This window comes from Micromys minutus, assembly GCF_963924665.1.
Source record: "Micromys minutus genome assembly, chromosome: 26".
NCBI lineage: Eukaryota > Metazoa > Chordata > Mammalia > Rodentia > Muridae > Micromys > Micromys minutus.
Genome location: NC_137961.1, coordinates 14644077 through 14666579, shown reverse-complemented (window position 1 = coordinate 14666579; position 22503 = coordinate 14644077). Strand labels below are relative to the sequence as shown.

General features: G+C 43.1%; 1 protein-coding gene across 7 annotated transcripts in view; it reads left to right on the top strand.

The window, feature by feature from the left end:
- ASPH (aspartate beta-hydroxylase) overlaps positions 1 to 22503 on the top strand; it is a 186567-nt gene that overhangs the window by 111399 nt on the left and 52665 nt on the right. For all 7 annotated transcript variants that reach the window (XM_080938668.1, XM_080938667.1, XM_080938664.1 and 4 more), the window contains 4 exons: positions 7531 to 7616; positions 11606 to 11692; positions 17593 to 17743; positions 19609 to 19745. In XM_080938668.1, the coding sequence (XP_080794794.1) occupies positions 7531 to 7616; positions 11606 to 11692; positions 17593 to 17743; positions 19609 to 19745 (461 nt within the window). The remainder of the gene's footprint in view (positions 1 to 7530; positions 7617 to 11605; positions 11693 to 17592; positions 17744 to 19608; positions 19746 to 22503) is intronic.

Sequence of the window (22503 nt, the reverse complement as noted above, 5' to 3'; positions counted from 1 at the left end):
AAGCCCACCCCCATGATGATGTACTTCCTCCAACAAGGCCACACCTCCTAATAGTGTCATACCCTGACCCAAACATAGTCAAACCTCCCCATTCCCCCACCTATATCCTCTTGTTACTCCCAGAGATCCTACAGCCACATGCAGTGAGTATAGAAGTACAGAGTTTGTTGTGTTGGTTTGTTGTGTTGGTGGAGCGTGGGGAGTGGTACCTGGATGCTCCGGTGAGGGTTCCATGGCCCAACCTGCCTTGTACCTTCCTTCCAAGAGAAAAGGTTAAAAAAAACCCAACAGCGATGATGATCTTTGTCAAGCAAGCCTACCTGAACTATAGAAAATTCCAGCAATTGGTCTAGGAGGATAGTCCTGAACATCTCAGATTTGTGTTTTGTTGCCTTTCTTTTCTTTTTTCCTTTCCTTTTTCTTCTTTCCTGCCTTCTTTTGACAGTTTTCAGGAGCCATTTCTCTTCTTCCATCATGTCTCAAACTCAGAGACAGTCTGAGTAACAAGTACCCTCACTAATGGGCCATGCCATTTGCCCAGATTGGGGTTCTGGATTTGAGATTCTCAAAGTCTAGTAGGGTTTGGGGAGCAAGAGAAGTGCAGTGTGGCTCCACAGGTATAGTGTGGGTCAAAAGAGTCACACCTCTACCAAAAAGTGTTTGACCATAGAGCAAGTATGAAATTTTAAAAAAGGAGGAACGTCTTTACCCATTTACTAATAAGATAGCTAATACAGATTTCCCCCATCGAATTAAAAGAGCAGAATTTTAAAGGAGCCATTTGTAAGAATTGTAACTAATGTTGTTGTGATGCTTGACGCCCTTGACTCATGGCAGACAGGTGGAGTCAGATACCTTCACCGCACTGATGGTAACAGCAGCTTAGCCAGGTATTTCAAACAAGTGGCAGCCCTGAGCCTCACACTGTTTCTACTAAGCTAGGGTGCGCTGTGTAATGTAACCGGGTGCAGAAGACACACAATAAAGGAAAATTACTATGGTTTTATAAAACTACCTTTATCTGTAGAGATAGTAATACAAAGTGGTAGTTCCTTTGTACAATGTACTACTTACACTAATACTTAATTCCACTCTGCCACCGTGAACAAAGCGATGGACAGCCCACTTTCTCAATGTCTGGGCCAGATGCCAGAGATCGGAAGCAATTGTAAAGACTGTTGGCCCTGCAGTTTGCTGGGGACAACCTGAGACCCAGGCTTGGCTCCTGCAGTTTACAGAATATGTGTCCTGGGTAAGGGACACATGTTTAACCTTTTAAGTGCTCAATAAATGGCGACTGTATATCATCAATGGATTAATTTTCCTGGTAGTAACTGGCACCCATAAACAGGGACTGTGGGAAGATCACCCGAGACATCGGGTTCAAGGCAGTTCTGAGTAACACAGAGAGATCTTTATTTCATAAACAAGACAAAAAGAATGTTGAGAAGCCCAGAATGTAGCTCAGTTGGTAGAGTGCTTGCCTAGCGTTCACAAAGCCCTGGGTTCAGTCTTCATCTCTGCACTTCTTGAGACCTGACATGGTGACTCAGGTCTATAATCATGCCTGTGATGGAGGCAGGGGGATCAGATCTTTAATGTCATTTTCAGATGCGTGGTGAAATCAAGGCCATCTTGGGCTACATGACACTGTATCCATAGAGAGGGAGAGGGAGGGAAGGAGAGAGAGAGGGGGGGATGAGAGGATAGGGGGAGGGGAGATGAAGGAGGGAGAGAGCAGGGAGGGAGTGAGGGAGGGATAAATTTGATAACACATTAAGTAAAAGCAAGCTTGTTATGGAGTTTTTGTGTCCTACTAAAAATAGCTGAACTTTAGAAACTTAGAAGCTCCTGGTTTGCTGTGTCTATATCTAGTCACATCTCTATAGGTCTAATAAATTCACTGAAAACTTATATAGGACACATGAAATATATACCAGTACTCTCCTTGGAGTGTTCTATAGGAACTCCTTTGAGCCTAACTTGCTTCTTTTTCTTGCCTTCCTCTTCTGTCTTTCCTATCAGCTGGACATGTTGGGCTAGATAGTCTTTAACACAATGTTCTCTGTTCATTGTGTATCTTAGTTTCTCGAAATTTTAACTTTTATTTTAAGAAAGCCAATGTGCCTAACTTGCAACCTGATGCCATCCCTTCTGGGCTGTCTGGGTTTGTTCATGTATTCATACTCTCAGAAACAGTTCTTGGGGATTTCTCTGTGGTGGGCCAAGTGCCAAAATACTGGATATCAATGATTGTAATGTCAGTTCTTTCCTGGTTGAAACAAGCCTGTAAGGGGAAAGGTCAGGATGTAATGAGAAAATTGAGTGCTGTTCATACATTCGAATTAACAGTATGAGGAATGATTCCTCTTCCTCTTCTTCCTCTTCCTCCTCTTCTTCCTCCTCTTCTTCCTCTTCCTCCTCCTCCTCTTCCTCTTCCTCCTCTTCTTCTTTTTCCTCTTTCTCCTTCTCTTCCTCTTCCTCCTCCTCTTCCTCATCCACCTCCTACTTCTAGAAATAAAATATTATATAGGCACAGAAAAGGGATTCTCTTTTGATGGATTATAAATGACTTTGCTTTAAAATAGGATCCCAGGTAGTGAGATGGGATTCTTTAACAGAAATGGCTGAATTGTTTGCCAAATAGAGAAAACACCACAAGAAAGCCAGACCTGCAGGTTTTCAGCATATTTTGAAGGCTGCATATAGGAAATATGTATCGTTCACAGATAAGTCTCAGAGGATGAAAACAGAGCTGGGGCCCAACTTGGGAAAGTCAGGGATGCTGGTCCAGGAAGCACAACAGTAGAGAAACTCAAGGTAAATACTATTCCCTAGAATAAGTAGAATAAGTGCAGCATTTCAGGTGGGTTTGTGGGAGACATTCCATGACCGAAAGGGAATTTTTAAAAAATTATGATTAATTTTTTTTCCTTTCAGATAAGGTTTCTCTATGTATCATTCCTGGCTATCCTGTAACTCACTATATAGAACAGGATGATTTTTGAAACAGGGTTTCTCTGTGAAGCAGTCTGAGCAATCCTGGAACCCACTCAGTAGACCAGGCTGGCCTCGAACTGGAGATCCACTTGCCTCAGCCTCCTGGGTGCTAGAATTAAAGGCATGGCCACCATTGCTGAGCCATGATTAATTCTTATGCAGACTGAGTATTTAATATTAATGCTCTTCCTTGCCTTCTACAGTTTGTATCCTTTTTCATTATATTTGTCTTTATACCACAACTATAGCATAGTTAAAAAAACAAGCAAGGATTTGAAGAGCAACAGTCTCATTTTCTTTGTACTTCGAGAAAAAGACCTATATTGACAGCAATTGGAAAATAGAAGTCTCTCTTATAATATAGCCAGAGTCCTCACAAACCATCTTGAGTGATCCAAATTCAATGAAAATAACCATCCTTCCCAGTCTCTTATGTGACTACTTTGCAAGGCTTGGTGTCTAGGCAGGGTGGTGGAGGTCTATAATCTGAGCTACTCAGACAATGGAGGGAGGAGGATTACAACATCAGAATTTGCCTGGAATGTAGAATGAATAATGAGTTCAAATCAAATTTGAGGAATTTAATGACATCATGCCTCAAAAGTCAATAGTAAGAAGGAAAGAATACAGATCAGTGTTAGGCTTGGGGTTCAATCCCTAGGCCATGGGGGTGGAGAATGAATTCTAATAGAGTGATTGAATTGAGGAAAATCAGAAACAGGAGCTTTCTGAGACTGAAGAGGCCTTAGGAGAAGCAGATAAAGCTTTCATTTGTAGAGAATGTTGAGGCACAAGGAGCAAGAACAAGTTTGCCTAGTCTTCTCCTGACAGGACCTGGAATCATCATTTCCATAACTTGTTTATTTGCCTCCAGAATAAGAATGGGGTGAACACATGGAAAGAACAAAATGATCAACTAACCGAACCCACCACAGCTCCCAGGGACTAAAACACCAGCCAATGAGTTCGCAGGGAGAGACCCATGGCTCCACTTGCATACGAAGTAGAGGTTGTCATTCTCTTGGCATCAGTGGGAAGAGAGGCCTTTGGTCTAGTGAAGGCTCATTTTCCCAGTATAGGGGAATGCCAAGGTGCTGAGGTGGAGAGGGTGGTTGGGAGAGGGAGCATCTTCATGAAAGCATAGGGAGGGAGGGATGGGAGTGGGGGGGGGAAGGGGATAACATCTGAAATGTAAATACAGAGTATATCCAATTAAAAAAAATAGTAGCATGTTTAAAAAAAGAGAGAGAATAGGGTGAATGATTAAAATACAGGAAACGTCCCCATGCTTATAAACATTTAAAAATAAAACTAACTGTGATAGGCTTAAACTTGAATTTCAGTAGGAGCAAATGGGGCAGACCATTCATTGTCTTGGTAGTAGGTGCTATTAGGTTTTAATATTTTCTACATGTTTGTGTTCTTATGGAAATACTGTGGGACTAGGATGCTTACATGTGACTCTTGTTTTTAATTAGATATTTTATTTATTTACATTTCAGATGTTATCCGCTTTCTTTGTTTCCCCTCTGGAAGCCTATCCCATCCTCCTCCTCCCTGCTTCTATAAGGGTGCTATCCGTGCCCCCACACACACACTTCTGCCTCCCTGATCTGGCATTTTTCTACACTGGGGCATCAGCCTTCCTGGGATCAAGGGCCTCTCTTCCCATTGATGTGCAACAAGGCCATCTTCTGCTACATATGTGGCTGGAGACATGGGTCCCTCCTTGTGTACTCTTTGGTTGGTGATTTAGTTCCTGGGAGCTCTGGGAGTTTTGAATGGCTTATACTGTTGTTCTTCCTATGTGTTGCAAACCTCTTCAGCTCCTTCAGTCCTTTCTCTAACTCCTCCATTGGGGACCCATGCTCAGTACAATGGATGGCTGCGAGTATCCACCTCTTAGAGTCTGTATGACATATGCCCAGGATCTTCTGGCTTTTAGGGTCTCTGATGAGAAGTCTGGTATAATTCTGTTAGGTCTGCCTTTACATGTTACCTGACCTTTTTCCCTTACTGCTTTTAATATTCTTTTTTTGTTTTGTGTGTTTGGTGTTTTAACTATTATGTGCCTGGAGGAATTTCTTTTCTGTCTATTTGGTGTTCTGTTGGCTTCTTGTATTTTCATGAGCATCTCTTTCTTTAGATGTTGTTGAAGATATTACTGGCTCTTTAAGTTGAAACTATTTGATATCTTACATACCTATTATTCTTAGGTCGGTCTTCTCATTGTGTCGTGGATGTCTTGGGTAATTTGGGTGATGAGATTTTGGCATTTTGAATTTTCGTTGACTGTTGTTTCACAGTTTTCTATGGTATCTTCTGCACCTGAGATTTTTCCTTTTATCTCTTGTATTCTGTTGGTTGCATCTATGACTTCTGATCTCTTTCCTAGGTGTTTTTTTTTTTTTGTCTCGTTGGTTGTCTTTCTATATGATTTCCTTATTGTTTCTTTTTCCATTTTGAGATCCTGAATGATTTTGTTCAATTTCTTCACCCATTTGTTTAAGTTGTCCTGTAATTCTTTAAGGGATGTTTTTGTGTTTCTTCTTTAAGGACTTCTACCTGTTTACTTGTGTTCTCCTGTATTTTTTTAAGGAAGTTATTTATGCTCTTCTTAAAGTCCTTTATCAGCATCATGAGATGTGATTTTAAATTCAAATCTTCATTTTTCCGGTTTTCTGGGGGTTATCCAGGACTTGCTTTGGTTGCTTAGGTTCTTGTTCTTGCCTCTCTCCATCTGGTTATCTCTGGTGTTAGTTGGTCTTCCTGTCTCTGAGGAGCCTGTCTCTCCTGTTAGCCTGTGATCTTAGGTGTGTCAGAGCTCCTGGGAGGCCAGTTTTCTCCAGGTGGAATTTGGGTCTGAAGAGCTGTGCCGAAGGGTTAACTCCAGGGCACAGGTGGAGACCGAAAGGATCCTGTACCCAGTTGCTCTGTTGGTCCCGAGCCATGTGGTTTCCTGGCATGTTCCTCTTTGGCCAGTTATTGGAACAAAAGTGTGTCTCTTACCTGTGAACTTAGGAATACAGCACTACTGGGAGACCAGCTCTCTCCAGGTAGGATTTGGGTCCAGAGAACTGTACCATAGAGTTAACTCAGTGGTACAGATGGAGTCAGGTAGGATCCTGTCCCACACGTGACTCTTTAATGGGCATTTTGTCTATCCGTAGACTTTCTGGGTGCCCCAGATTGCTAATATTTTTTTCTAAACAAATCTCATATTAACTTAAACTTCGTGCCTGGTGACACAGAGGACACGCTGGGGGAAATCTACAGAGCCAGCAGTGACGCCCACCATTGGCAGCTCAACAGGCTTTCCTGGAGGCCCCGCTTTTTCTCTTCCCACTCGGGAAATGCAAGCCTTCACCGAGATGATAAGACAGGGGCAGCGTGCAGCTGAGAAATCCCATCGTTTTCCCAACATTTTCCATCTCTTTTTTTAAAAACAGTTTTCAAGAACTGAGAGCTAGGAGCAAATAGAGGGGATAAGGGGAAGAAAGCAGATCAGAAGAAGACGGAGCAGTCACTTTTGTTACATAAACAGTGGTATTAAAGGTAAAGCTTCAGCTTAACTTCTGGGGAGAGATGAGTGAAGATGGGCTTTTGGGTCGTAAATAATAACCGATTGCTCAATGCCCAGCCCCAGGAGTGTGTATGCTCGCTTGCTCTGGGGAACATAATAGCTCCAGTTCCTCAGGAAGAGCCTCCTCTGCACGATGATCAGTTCCTACATAAGTGTTTTCTTCTGAGCACCCGTATCTCAGGAGGTCAGACACCCTCCTTGGCACACACTCTCCTGAGCCATTCTGTTTAGTTGTTGTTTGTGTTCCTCTCAGGCAGCCAAACTGGGTTAAAGTGGGGGTGGGGGGAGATCATCAAAGGGGCATGCATGGTGGGGAGAGGAGGGGCAGGGAAAAAGACAGAAACCTCAGGAAGAAGGAGGAGATGGGGAGAGCGCTAGCAGACTGAGCAGTACGGGACGCTTTATCAGTCACTTGGCTTTGAATGAAAGCAAAGCAGTATTTTCAGCGGAGAAACATAAGAAGAGACATTTTATGTAAAATTGGCCTAAGAAATAGTCATTATTCTCATTTAGCAGAAGTGTGGAATTGGTGGGGGAGTTGTGAGTTCCCATGGTAAGATTTTTTTGTCAAGGATGGGTATAGCTCATGGCATCCCAAGGCAGGGGCAACATAAGGACAAAGATCGCTGGCTACAAATCAGCAGACTGGCTCTAACAACATTAGGATTTTTATTAAGCACTGAGTGCACACTGTCAGAAAGGTTCAGCTAAGAATTTCTTGAAAACGGTGTCCACATTCCGTTTGTGCACAGGGAATGTCTGTGCCATGTAGTACAGGATAGCCCTCAGGCAGCATCTTCCTAGGTGTTCCTGGCTCTGTGCTCACCGTTTGAAAGTGAACTAGGATATTCTTGCTACTGCATTTACATGCTGAACACAAAGTGACTGCATTGACAAAAAAAGCGAATTAAACGGAAATCCCCCCTCTTTCTTTCTTTTTCTTTCAGTTAAGAAGAAGAAGCCTAAACTTCTGAACAAGTTTGATAAAACAATTAAGGCTGAGCTGGACGCTGCAGAGAAGCTCCGGAAAAGGGTTGGTTGCTATTTTTGTTTTGCACAAAAGAGTACAATGGTTTCCTTCTTACAAACGTGGGGATCCTAGGACTGTGTATAAAGCAGAATGATGCTGTCAACAACAACAACAACACAACAGTGAATGTTAAAGAAGTCCTCTGTGGCTTTCCCAGCATTTCTGTTCGAACCAGGTCCCCTGGGATAATAGTGCACCCAAAGGCCACAGAGGCAGAGAATGGCACAGGAATGATGGCATTATAATCACATAGATCTCATAACCCCTTCGCCACCGTAGGCTTCAGTTTCCCCATTTATAAAAAGGAAAGTGACGTACATAGTCCTAAACTCCTCTTGCTTTTTGTGAAGCCCAAACTAGAAGAAAAGATATTATTACCACTGTCATGTGCCATGTTCCCACCGCCAGCTAATTCTGGAACATGGCAGTGCAAACACAAAAAGTCACATTCAGCACCTGTGGCCATGAAATGTCACCGGCTTGGAATTCTCCCCACTTAGGCGAATGAAGCTCACGACAGCTCTGCTCTGCCTTCAAGTAACTGCCATGTTCTGGTTTCTCACCAGATGGTCCGGCTTTTGGAAACAGTGAAGCGACATTATATTGAAGTCTTTATCACCCGAAGCCTGGTCATAAGCATAGAGTATATCATACTAATAATATAACCCACAGTATATTTATTATACTGTGATTAGGATCTTTAATTGTCTGCTTGCTTTTCTTAGGAATTTCCTCTGATTGCATTTAAGTTTAGGGTCTGTACTGGTTATTAGTATTTCTGGGGTGTGTGTGTTTCTATTGAGTAGGCACTAGCCCCAAAGAGGTGGGTGAAAAGCATGCAAGCCAGGAGGCAGCAGTAAGTCTAATACTCAAGTTAGGGACAGAAGTGGACTAAGTTTGCACTTCTTACCTGTTTACTGGAAGAAACAGAAGCCAAAAGCCTCTGTGACCAGCATTGGACAGGACCTCACAGAGCTTTGGCCAACCCTGGTCACCAACACATAGAAACACCAACTCCAGAAAAGGCTGTCCACAGTGACGATTCACTGCACCTGGATTTTTGTCAATAGAGTGATTTCCACATTCATTTTGTTTCACTTTATAAAGCAAAGGCATCTATGGCTTTTGTTGTTGTTATTTGGGGTGTGTGTGTATGTGTGTGTGTGTGTGTGTGTGTGTGTGTGTAAGGGGGTTGGGAGATCTGTGTTTCTTACGACAAATGAATCAGTGGCCGTCTTTTTTCTTTTTCTTTTTTCCTGAGTTGCCAGGAAGCTCTGAGTCAGTAGGATGGAAAGTGCTGGGGCCCTGTCCACAGGGTGTCCTCCAGTCTTGCTCATTTGGAGAAATAATGGTGTTTTCCTGTAGGAGCCTTGTAAGCCTGTAACAGGGCACATTAAAGAGGTAGGGACAGCAGCCACATGTGAATTTCTCTCCAGATGTGTTGTGACAAAGCCATTAGCATAATTAAATCTTGTTTACGGCTGTTTTTTTTATAGCTAGCATTTTCAAAGGATACAACTCAGTATACAAGACCACTGATGGCTGAGCTAAGGGCCCCAGGCAGCTAGTACAGCCTCATTTATTACCACACATCCAAATTCTACCCTCTGGGGAAGCATAGGCTTACTCTTTTTGTTTCATCCGAAGATGTATAAATATCACACCAGATTTGAAGAGTCAAAAATTTAAATCTTTAAAGGGTCCATTTATTTAATTTTTGATTGTGTACCTATGCATATTTGTGTGTGTTTGTGCACATGTGTACATGGGCCTACCCTGAAGGCATAAACTAGGAAGACTTGAGGACGACTTGCTAGCATCAAATTTGGATTGTCAGGCCTGGCAGCAAGTGCCTTCGATTATTGAATCATCTTGTTGTTCCTGAATCATTGAATTGTTTAAAAAAAAGAACGTGTTATTTAAGACTTTCTTCTACCCCTAATCCCAGTACTCACAGGGCGTTGATATAACCTGATGAAATATATTCATTTATATTTTGGAATTATTTTTAGAATGGAATATTATAATGAAATTATTTTTATAATGGTAACATACATTTTTTAAGGGAGGGGGTAAGTTTTTCTGTTGTTGTCAGTGGTGGTAGTTAACTCCAGAGGAGTCTGCTGTCCATCTGGCTTCATGCCAAAACAACATGGCCCATGTATGCATTGCTCTATGTGATGCTGTCTATGTATAAGTAAGCCACATTGAGGGACACATTGGTTTTTAGGCAATTCATTATAAACATTGTGTGCTTTTAAAATCAGAATATGTATCTCATAGCAGTGTTAGTAGCTAGAAAAGGTCTTGAAGGAAAGAAGCTGACTGAAAATAGACGCAGTAACATGACAGCCAACATACCCACATGTCAGCAGCTATGGTGATTTCCAATGGTAGCCACACAGTCTGTGGCTTGGGGTGATCCAAAGAATGCCTTAGGAGAGCCAAAATGGGATGCTGCTTTTGCCAAAGAGGAACAATATGCTGTAAAATCTGTTATGACTCTGGTGTTCCTAGTTTTGGGTCCAGCACAGTGGCCACAAAAATGGCTTGGGCAGTAAATGTTGTCAATGACATCAGCCGAAGAGGGTCCATCAAAAGTTGCCAAACTGGGATCCATGGACTCTGCAGGTTTCATTAGTGGGAGAAAAGGTCCTTCCAATGCGATTGCCTTAAAGATGTAGAGGTCAAGATTATATTGGACCCTCTCTCCATTTAGTCCCTAAGGGTAGTCATGTTTGCTTAGGAGGGGGAAACTTGACATGGACAAAGTAGGAGCCACACAGAGAAAATGTGATGGCAGTTGGAGTGGTGGGGCCACAAGTCAAGGAACACTGGCAAGAAGAAAGGAGTGACCTTCCCCTGGGGCCCCTGGAGCCTCATGGTCTTAGCAGTATTTTGATTTTAGCCCAGAAGTGATTTTTGACCTCTACTTGCCCAGAACTGTGAGAAATCAGATTTCTCTTGTCTTGAGACACCAGAGTTATGCTGCTATGGTGTTGCATGCATAGGAAAATAAACCCACAGTGGTAGACTCAAAACTGATCTCCTCAAACGATGGTCCTTTTTTTCCCCTGGGACCTGTAAATATTACCTTGGAAACATCTTTAAAATGGGTCTCTCTAGGTGCGATTTTCATGAGATATCTGGAAAGGACCCTAAGGTGTCATTTCTAGAAAGGTAAACAGGGATTTGATCCAGACAGAAGTAAAGACAGATACAAAGGAAGACCATGTGGAGACAGAAGATGAGATTAGAGCAATGTAGCCATGGGCCAAGGAATGCTGACAGCGTTGGGAGCCAGCCCAGCTTGGAGAGGCTCACCTGGAGCCTTTCTTTCTGACACCTTGATTCCAACATCACAAACCCAGTTTCAGCCTTCATTTCCCCAGCCAGGAAATTGGCAGTAATTTGTTACGTCCCCCATAGAAAATCGGTGGTAGAGAAAGTGCTTAAGAGCTTGTGCACGCCACAGAGGCAGCCATGTGTTCCACTCAGCCAGATGAGTCAAATCAACCCTGACTTCCGCCAGAGCACAGGGCCATGGCCAAGTGGCCCTCACAGGCTGGTTGATTATTCTTCCTGCCTTCCAGACTCTTCAAAGCTGTGGCAATGCCTCCTTGCCTCTGACAGGCCTAAGGCATCTGCTGCTAGTACTGTTTGCCCCTCCCCCCCCATATAACTTAAACATCCTCATGAAGAAAGAATGTCCGAACTCTGTAGCTTGAGAAAAAAAAAATGTGGTCATCTTCAGCAAAATTCATTTTTCATCATTATCAGCACACATCATTTTAAAAATTATATAACACTCATTACAGTTTTATGTCTGTTACTTAGCATAGCGTATGTTTTTATTTGTTTGCTTTTAAGTGGGCTACTCTGTTTAGCACCTAGAAAGAATTCCAGACAATTCTTTGGCAACTTAGCGAATAACAAAACTAAGTATCCTTACTCCGTGGCCTTGTGTTTATGCCTTTGTACCTCACTAACAGGGTAAAATCAAGGAGGCAGTGGATGCGTTTGAAGAATTGGTTCGAAAGTACCCTCAGAGCCCACGAGCAAGATACGGCAAAGCGCAGGTACCCTGAGCCATTCTCAACAGAATACTACTCTAGCATTCACATGTTATGTATAGTCAGATTTTCACTCTTTTGTGTTTGCTCTTTTTTTTAAAAAAAATCTGTTCCTCCTATAATTTCTAATTTCTAGATATTCAGTTTCCCAAGTATATACATACACCCCCAGGGTGGAGGGGGTGCCATTTTAATTAGGGCTGTTTTCAATACTGTGCTGAGACCCGGTAACATCCATTGGTCCTGTATCAACACATCTCCCTTGTATTTGAATTTCCCTGTGGGTTTGATCTCAGGCTCTTTGGAGCTTTTCGACTTCCATTCCGTGACTAAAGAGTATATAAATCTGCCTGGGGAGACCTTTTGAAATGTGACGTGGACAGCACTTTGTTTCTTTGACATGACTCATGTCTTACCAGCCACCTCCCTCCTCCTTTCTTTCCCCGCCACCTCCTATTCTGTGTTTTGTCACCTTTGAACCCCTGTCACCAGGTTTGCCACACTCAACTGCAACTTCATGAACCCACCTGTGCTGGCAAAGTGTGGTTTGTATGTAATTGATAGTCAGGTGTGGTCACAAAAGAGAATACAGAAATGGATCAACATAAGATGGTTTATTCTATTCCTGACCTAAAGAGAGGCAGTGGGTTCCCTGGACACTGCCAAGGGAAAGATGGCAGGAGTGGAAGGAAGACAGACCCTGTGATTCTTTGGGGCTTTTCCATGAGAAAAATAAGGGGAGGTAGGAGTGTCCAACCCAAGATTGGCTGGTTTGAACAACACTGGCAAGCCTGGGTCACAGGTATAGCTTCTGTTTGCTGAGCATCTGTCTCCGGCATGAGGAAGGCCAAGGATGTGGCTTCCCATGGTGTGGGGCCAGAGAGGAGGCCAGGCTCTGGGTTACATGGGTTGCATATAATTTGTTTGCTGGTTTTCCCTCTGTCAGACAGCAAGCCCCGGAAATGTTGGAGAGGTGCTGACTGTTATAAACACAGTCCATTTTAAAATGGTTCCAGTATAACAGGAGGAACACCTGAGGGCTACTTGCTAAGGAAATGTAGTGAGAGCCCACTGTGGGTCAGGCTCTGTTGGGTACTGGAGATACATTCCTCAGCAAAAAAATGTACTCACGGAGCTCTGTTGTGAAGGAAAGAGGTTGGATAAAGCAAGAAAGTAGCATGTGTAGACTTGTGAGTGGTGACTGTTAGGAGAATGAAAGAGAGAAACAAGGAACATCCATTGGATATGTGAGGGGGTTCCCAGGAAGGTAATATTTGAGTAAACCCTTGGAAGTTTTTCTAAATGAATACATTGTCGAATCTTACAAAGTATTAAAAAAAATGAATCAATATATTAGGCCATATTACCTAACAATACATGCTGTAGGCAAAAGCAAAAGGCAGCAGTGGCTTCTAAGAGCACACTTATTAAGAGCTTTGGGTGCAGGTGATATGAGTTCTGGTGACAAGAGATAGTAGCTGAGATGTGTCAGGATTGTGGAAGGAGCTGTCTGGGTAGAGGGAACAGATAAAAACAAAGGTCATCACTCAGGGCAACTGTCTTGGCATCAGGAAGCGGAACAGAAAGAGAGGCATGCTGGGAACACGGGGCAGACAGGGATGCTAGCAGCGCTTCACGGCTCTTATTCTCTGTGCCCGAGGAAGCCTTTGCAGGCTATTACATGTGCAGGTGACTTTTATAAAGAGTGCTTTGATCGCCAGTTGGAAAGGGGTTGTGAGGACAGGATCAGATGCACAGGAAGTAGGAGGCAGTCACCATGTGATGTGCAGGGGAGCTGGTAGAAGCTGTGGCCTGTGGGATGGCCATGGAGGGGGACAAGGGCAGAGATAGATTAGAAAGGACTCTAGATGGAAGGGTCACGGGAAAAGAATTGACCAGTGATTCTTGGTTTGTTGGGAACAGCTGAGAAGATAATACCAGCCAAATGACCAAGGGGAACAACGGGTTTGAAAAGAGGCTGAATCCGGCAGTCTGCTTTCCATCCAAAGTTTGCAGTTGCGCTGTTTTTTAGATATAGCCATGTGGTTCCATCGAGGAGACTAGGTTTATGGAATCTGGAACTCAAGAGTAAAGCCAGAGCTAGTAAATAAATCTGTCAAGGTGTAGGGCTCCAGCATTCCCCCTCGGGGAGGAAGGAGATGGCCAGTCCACAGGGAAGGAATGGAAGAGAGCTACAGAAGTTGTGAGTGGAGCAAGGAGAAGCAGATGGTATTCCTTTGTGTGTGACCCTCACCAGTAGTAAAACATCTGCAGGGAAACCATAGGCCTTGCTCTGAACTGAAGGAGGGTGCTCAGATTCTTTTTTTCCCCATTGGAGACTAATTCATTACATTTTCATTCATTAAATTTCCATAAATTAGATTTGTAAGACAATTAATACAAATACGTTCCCCTCGTCCTTGGTACCTGCCTGGTTTATTGCTTAGCAGCTGTGTGGTTTTTCGGTAAAGTAATTGGGCCATACTCTCCTAACCCTTGGAACCTGCATGGCGAAGATCCAGGATGTCCAAGCAAGTGATGTGCTTTGCCACTTCTGTCAAGTCCCTTGTTTACGGAAAGCCCACTAGCAGGAGAGCAAATGGTTGCGCAAATAATAATTATGGCAGAAACCGTTTTGTACGTTCCAAGTTTTCTCCGTACGTGATTTTAATCATGGTTTCTGGAGCCTCTGGAATGTGGTGATCTCCGTAATGTGCAGCCTTCCTTCCTCCACAGGAGGAATGCGAGATGTGGGCCTCAGGCAGTCATTTTTTTTTTTTTTTAAATCTCTAAGCTATTACGCTACAGATGTTATTGATGTTAACACTAATGTGGCATAAAAAACGTTAAGCATGATAAATTAAATTTTAATCGAGTAATTTAAAGGAAACTAACTTTATTGGAGGTTTAAAAAATAAAAGTAGACAGATTTTCTTAAGGAGGACTAAATTGTGACTTTTTCCATTCTCAGTTAGCTGGTTAACCAATTTCTTTGCAGTTTCTCAACAGAGACTAAATAGCACCAAGTTGAGCAAAACTATAATGTCTGTATTTTTCAAGTACCACTGATCACAGCATTCTTAATGCATCTTTTTGTTTGCAAGTTCTCTAAACAGTGAACATGAAAGTCTTAAATCATGAACTGAATTCACTCCATTAATGGCTCTGAGGTACAACTTGACATGACCCCTAGGAAGTTTGAGTGAATTAGTCCATCTACAAAAGGTTGTGTGACAGAGATGTCCTGGGCACATGGATCACATGTCTTTCTTTCCAATCTGTCTTTAAGAGATTCGATGCCTGTCTCTAAGAATTCTTGAGGTCCTTCCAGAGTCTTTGGGTCTGTTGGGTAGCTCTGCAGACTCCAAGCAGCGAGGGTTCACTTGGTGGTGTGCATAGAAGTCACTCAGCTCAGGGACATTGTTTCTGTTCAGTCATCTACCGACATCCATGATCTTGGAAGTTAACTCACTATAACTAAAAAGCTGATAGTTAAGCAGAAAAGCTAGCCATGAATAGCTGGTAAATGGATGTGTGGTCAGGATGGATTATTGACATGGGACTTCCTGCCCTGGGAGCCGAATCCGCGCCGTGAGTCTACTGTGAATTCAAAGAGGTAATTGATGTGAATTTCTATCAAGTAAGGATGAATTTGTGTCATTAATATTTTCTTCCTTATGAACCCACGTCTATTCACTGGTTCTACTGAGCCCTTGTCATCCTGGGACCCTTATCCTAATGAGTGCACGTTGACACGTTCCTTTAGAGATGTGCTGTTTTCTGAGGAGAACTTTCTCACAAAATAATCTTTATCAACTGGTGTTGTGTTTTACAAATTATTTGTCAGCTGAGAGAAGAGTTATGAGGATTTTTCTCACCAAAGTCCTCAGACTTTAAATATTAACCCAGCACACAGTTTATGTTAAATCATTATTACATTTATATATCCTGATTTAAAATTTTTCATAGGCTGCTTTCAGCATGGAACTGCTATTATTTTTTCTACAAATGAAAATCTATAAAATCTGAATAGCTACCGAGGACCACCTTACACTTTCCCCTATTTTTCTGTCTCTGGTGTTTCATTCCCAATCTCAATTTCAAGTTAGAAATTTGGTGGTATCTTATTAGGAAAATAAAAGCATCCAGAGACTCCGCCCTCTCACACAGATGTCCTGGTACCTTGCATTCATCTGTTGGCAGGTCTGAACTGTCCTCTCCCCTCCCTTCCCACTGGACCACTTCTTACATTTGTGTGCTCTCTTTTGTCTTTAGGTATTCCCTTTCTGCTGGGTACTTTGCATCTACAGAAAAAAATGGATGTACTTTCTTATCCTTAAGACTTCTTCCTGGGCTCCCATCCCCCTCTACCTGCACATACATGTTCTGGCTCCTGTTAAAACTAGCCCTTCCTCATCCTTCCCACATTTTCTTGACGCTGTCCCAGTGAGGCATGTGTTTAACATTCCCATGGAAACCATGATGGCAGGCCCATCGAGGCTGCACAAGGCCATTACTTTCTCTTCTCAATGTCATTCTCTTGTCTGACTTGGTCGTCACTTGGAGCATGCTTCTCTTCCTCTTAAAACCATTGTATCCCTACTTGGAATTCTCTCAAGTCTATACTCAAAGACACTTCTAGCTTTCCAACTTTAAATACCACTTCCATCCTCCCCTGTGTGTGTCCTTAACACCAACTTTTCCCTGAACTCCACACCCAGAAATGCATCTTCTGGGTGCTTATCTCCACTTGCATTTGGTTTAGTGCACCAAAGACTGAACCGATTCCATGCTTCCCAAGACTGCCTCCGTCCCATCTTCTCTTTCTCAGGGGATGACAGCTCAGTCAGGTAGGCACTCATACCTGAAGTCATCCTCTCTCTTTCTGTCTCTTATACTAAAGTCGCAGCGTCTGTAAATCTCTCAGCCCGGACCTTCAAGATGAACCTATAATTTCTCTTACCACTCATTTCTACCGCTGCATTAGCCGAAGCTACTGCTGTCCATGTTCTTCCCTGGCTTCCTTACCTCCGCCTGTCTTTCAGCCTGTTCTCAGAGCTGTTGCCAGCACAATCCGTTGGCTCCCTTCAAGATTCTAGACATATGAAAGCCCCTCATCTTTCTCGTCACGGAGTAGTTCAGAATCCTCAGTAGTTTACCAGGCCTGAACCACCTGATGACCTCATCACCTTTCTCCTCCCTTCCATCCCCCATCCCTCTTCCCCTCCCTCCTCTCCTCCCCTCCACTCTTGCAGCCTTTCCTCTGTTCCTCTCTGTGTTAGAAAGCCACAGCCCATCCTTTTCTCTCTGCCTCCAGAGATCTCTCCCGGTACCTTCACTCTCCAGCCCCTTTTCTACACTGCCCCAACTGTCTTGATTAGACCAGAAATTTCCCCATCCTGGACTTACTGTGCATAGGTCTTCTGTTTCTATGCATGGCACCTTTGTATGTATTTGTCATTCGGTCCCTTCCTAAATCAAAACATAGTGAGAAAAGATCCCACCCTCATCTGTTGAATTAGAGTGACACATAGGTAGGATGATCTGACCCTGGAAAAGTGCTGTTAAATGAGTTAATTAATGAGGGAAACGCATGTGTCACAGACCATAGATTAGAGTCCTGTGTGTCTAATGCTCTCGGGTGTTATTATGGCCATCCCCATTAGCCCTACAAAGTATATTTTGATCTTATAGTCTTCTTTCTCATCTGTAACCTAGCAGCAGACTTTCCTTGCTGTTATTGAAACAGCAGTTGTCCGGCTTTCTTTTGTTTGTACCATTCGATAAAGAAAAGGTCTGTGGTCCTTTTGAAAAGCATGTCTAAAAGTCCACTGTCATTGGATCTCTGGGGGAAATGATAAGTATTGGAGTAATGGAGCATTGATCTGCCTGGGGGTTGCCTCTAGTGTGAAGATGACTTGGCAGAGAAGCAAAGAAGCAATGAGGTTCTGCGCAGGGCCATCGAGACCTACCAGGAGGCGGCCGACCTGCCGGATGCCCCCACAGACCTGGTGAAGCTGAGCTTGAAGCGCCGGTCAGAAAGACAGCAGTTTCTAGGTGAGAAGCAGACGGGTTAACTTGGGGAGACATGGAATCTGACCCCCTTCAGTGGCAGCCACAATGTGTCTTTTCACAGTCCAGGTGCCTGGGAAGAAACCTGCCTTTTGGCTTCTGGTAACTTGTCTGCCTAAACACACCTCCTTTACATTTAACCAAGTCTAGCATCCGTGATTGTGCACACTTACAGGTGTGTGTCTGTGGGGCAGTTGTGTATGGGAGTGTCTGTCTGTCTGTGCACACACAAATGCATGCATGCATGTATAGAAGCAAGTATCTATGAATGTCTAGACCAGAGGAAAACCTAGATGCCATTCCTCCTTATTTTTCTTAAGAAGGGATCTTCACTGGCCTGAAGCTCTTCAAACAGCCTAGACTGTGTGGAGACTAACTGGCTCGCTAGTCCCAGGGATCTGTCTGTCTCTGCCTCACAAGCATGGAGATTACATACCTGTGCCACCATGTGAGGCCTTTTTGCTTGGATTCTGGGTATTACACGTGTTGATGCTTGCAAGGCTGGCCTGCCTTCCAGTCATTGAGTTTCTCTCAGAAAAGCATACAAGGCTCATAGTTCCTGAAGAACACCCAAGGTTGTCCTTTAGCTTCTCTTTACGCACCCCACACATGCCTAGAAACACGTACAAAATCATTGTGGACTTTTACATTTATTTTGTTTGCTTGGGGGAATTTATTAAAGCAATTTTCCAACTTAGAGTTACAGAATGTCTCTGGTTCCCTTTTCCTTTTGATCCCAAGAGATTCTCTTGCCTCCCAGGCCTGGATCAAGGTCTCTTGATCTTGTGAAGATGTCTCACCTTCCACAGAAATCCCTCGGTTTTTAGTATAGTCTCTTCTGCTGAGGCGAGAATGAGGCAAGGTCATGCGAGAAGGCTCTGAAGCAACTGGACAGAGATCCTGTCTCACAGTAGAACAGGGGATCCGGACAAGGGGTGGGAGGAAAAGCAGCAGGTGTCTGCAGGAGGTAGCTGCGCGGATGGCACCTATGCCGTCTGCACCATAGAGGGAATGACTACCTGGGCAAACCACCCAGAGTCCTGATGGAGTAGTGTTATCCAGCAATGCGGCACAGACCGTGGAGAAGGAATTTTCTTCTCTTAGCTAAGCAGCAGCTGCATTCCCTGAGGGAACCTGCCTCTGTCCCTTAATTAATATTCCCCTTTGCAGGCACCCATCCCTGCAAGGCAGGTTTTTACAAAGGCTAAGTCTCCCTTGGGACACCGAGTCCCTCACTTGCAGTTTGCTTTTCCAATTTGCAAAGGTGACAAAGAGCAGTGACTGTGGGGACTCAGATTGTTTCCATCTTCGCCTCCAAGTAAACAGCAGCTGTGGTTTCCTGAGCCATGTACTGCACCATAGCCTTTTGTCCACCAGAGGCTCCCATAGTACTAGGAAATATCTCCTCTGCACTAGTGGTGCCTGGAGACCAGTTACCTCTGTTAGAGAAGGCATCCACGGTGAAGCCTGCTCCATGTCCACCGGTGCCCATTTAAGTTTTGTCCTGACCATTCCACCCAATCTCAGGCTCTCTATTAGCTACACTCCATCTTAAAAGAATTTTTTTTTTAAAAAAGCTAATAAACCAAAATTGTTTCAGCAGACTTGGTAACTGACATTATCTCAAGGAAGCACTTAAGATAAAAACTGTCGATGTGAATCGACTCAGAGAATAAGCATGTCTTTACAATTTATGGTCGACTCACTATTTAGTATCTGCGTAGAACAATTACAAATAGCATTGCAACTATACTACTCGGGGCTTACTGATCTGTTCATAGAGAAGGTCAGATGTAAGGTGGTCTGTATACATAGTATTTTTAACCCTGCTCATTGTTTTCCAACACTAGGTCACATGAGAGGTTCTCTACTTACTCTCCAGAGACTAGTTCAGCTGTTCCCTAGTGATACGACCTTAAAAAACGACCTTGGCGTAGGATACCTCTTGATGGGAGATACTAACAGTGCCAAGAAGGTTTATGAAGAGGTAAGCACTGGTGGTCGGGACAGTTCAAATTTTAGTTGATTTTTGTTTAAGCTTCCTTTGTAATCAGTCTGTGTAGACACCTTTCTAAGGGTTTTTGTTGTGATAGGAAAAAGATTGAGATGAATTGAGATGAGGTTAATAAGTGTAAATAATATACTGTTTTCAAGTAGAAGGCTCTCAGGCAAAAGTAGTAGATTATACCATTTTCAAAGGGGCATTGATCTTCTCATCCTGGGCCCGAGATGGCTTTCAAAGGGTTTCTACAATATAGTGGACATTTTAGTAGATAAGCTCTAAGTCACAAGTAACTATAAAACCTGGAAAACTGGTTTCTTTAGGCAACAAGGGAATTTATTTGCTATAAAGCAAACAGTATTTTGAATGCACTTTGAAGCAGGAGAAAGCTAACAGCTCTGTAAAACAAAGACAGACAAGGGTTCTTGTGGTTCTTTAACTGAGTCTCTGGATCAATGGTTTCCAGGATGCTGGCTTTACTTGAATTGCTACTTTAGTGAGCTAGGTGTGTAGCAGAAAGGTCTCTTCTGTGTTGGAAACATCATCAACAGCAGCAGCCTTCCCCTCAGTCAGCTCACAAAGAGGTACTTTGTGCTTCCGTTGCTCTTGGTGCTTAATTATAAAGTCACTGGAATGTGAAGCCATTGTCTTTCCATCCTTGTTGTAATTTTGATTGTTTTTGAGAGAGCGGAAGTTTGGCCTTGGCTTTTTAGGACATCGTTAATACCGGCACGAGGGACTGAGACTTCAGCATTGTCGTTGTGGGACATGGTGTCTGCTAACATACCTGGTGTCCCCTGTCCTGCAGAATTTGGTTAGAAGAAGCATCATGTGTCCCAGTGATTCAGGATCATGTGAATATAAAAATGAACAAACCATCTGAGACACAAGACTGAAGTCCAGGGATCCTTTCTCCGTGTATGCCTCTCCTTCTCACACTCCCTTCTTCTCCTTGTAAAATTCATTCTAATTTCCCAACTCTCTCATTTCCTTCCTTTCAGAATCTTTCTTTTGCCCCTGCCCCTCCACTTCAGTCTAAAGAGCCCTGGGTACCTCCTGGGAGCCAAGCACAAGTGATGTCCCAGCAGGCAGCAAGCACATACTGACCAGCATCTAACTGCATTTCCCTCTCCCTTGAATACACTCATCCCCTCTACCTAACGCAAAGTCTCAGAAATGGGGAATGTTTTTCCTCACCTTGAAAAGCCAATATTACTCTGTGTTGTTTATTCACCTAGGACCATATTCTCACTTGGTTGAGCATACTCGGATGCAGAGAGCTCTAGGTATTAACTATCACACAACTGATTGGTTTTCCTTTAAAAGAAGCATTCACACATTGAAAGTAATGCGGGTACTCCTCTGCTTTGCCTCTTACTTCTGAGCTAATGAGCTGTGGCTAATGGATGCTCTTTCCCTACCAACATTTGGCCTGGTGTGTTTATCTCTTTTTTCCCCCCAAGGTCATTTCAGAAACTACTACCAGGGCAGCCTATTTTTCGTCACAGTAATTTTTGACATGTATGAAAATCATCGTGAGACCCTATTTTAGTTTTGGATTATTTTTTGTTTGTTTGTTTTCTATTCTTGTTTTCAGTACAGAGACTAGCTTACGGAGGTAAGGTAGAGGCTGCTCTTCCCACAAGAGCAAGGCTCTTCCCCCATCTCCTTCCCCAGGTAGTACACTGCCACCAGCTTGGAATCCCAACCCAGCCTCATCCCAAGTTCTTGGCTGCCCCACTCACCTTCTGCGTATATATCTCTCTGCGGCACACATTTATTACACGCACAGTGAGCAGCACAGGACCTGAGCTTATTAAAGTGGCTCAGAATGTGTCCTTGTAGCTTCATGGAGCTTACATTCTGGGGCCTAGTCACCAGTCCTTCGTTCATTTTGTTTGCCTTCCCAATGCTTTCACCGGACATCGATCACCTTCTGCTTAAGTTGACCCAAATCCCTCTGTAGAATTGCTCTCCTCTGACTTTCATGTACCCCAAGCACCATGGTTCTCTGAGCCAAGTCTGTCATGCCTCTGTCAGCAGTGTTCTTTAAATATCCTTTATAGTTGCTTTTATATATATACACACTCTATAGGGCTGATTTATAGATAGATATTGTTTAAATTTGACTTTATCATGCAATGTTTTGTTTTCTCCATTTATGGTTATTTTAAATTTAAATGGGTATAGTATTCTGGGCTGGATCAATGATCTCTTAGAGATTGCAAGACATCTGCCCATGCCCTTCTGGCTTTCAGTGTCACTACTGAAAAACTAGATACAATTCTAACTGGTTTGCCTTTATATATTACTTGACCTTTTTTTCTTGCAGCTTCTAATATTTTTTTCTTTATTCTCTGTGTTTAGTGTTTTGATTATTATGTGGCCAGGGGACTTTCTTTTACTGTGTCCTGCAATCTATTTGGTGCTCTGCAAGCTTCTTGTATCTTTATAGATATGATTTTGTTAAAAATAGTTTCTAAGCCTTTGAGCTGGGAATCTTCTTCCTCTATTTCTATTGTTCTTAAATTTCATCTTTTCAGAGTGTCTCAGATTTCTTGAACGTTTTGTTTTCGGAACATTTTAGATTTAGCATTTTCTTTTATCTGTTTCTTCTATTGTATCTTCCATGGCTGAGATTCTCTCTTCCATATCTCATATTCTGTTAGTGATACCTGTGTATATAGTTCTTACTCACTTACCTAGATTTCCACTTCCAGAATCCCCTCCGTTTGTGTTCTCT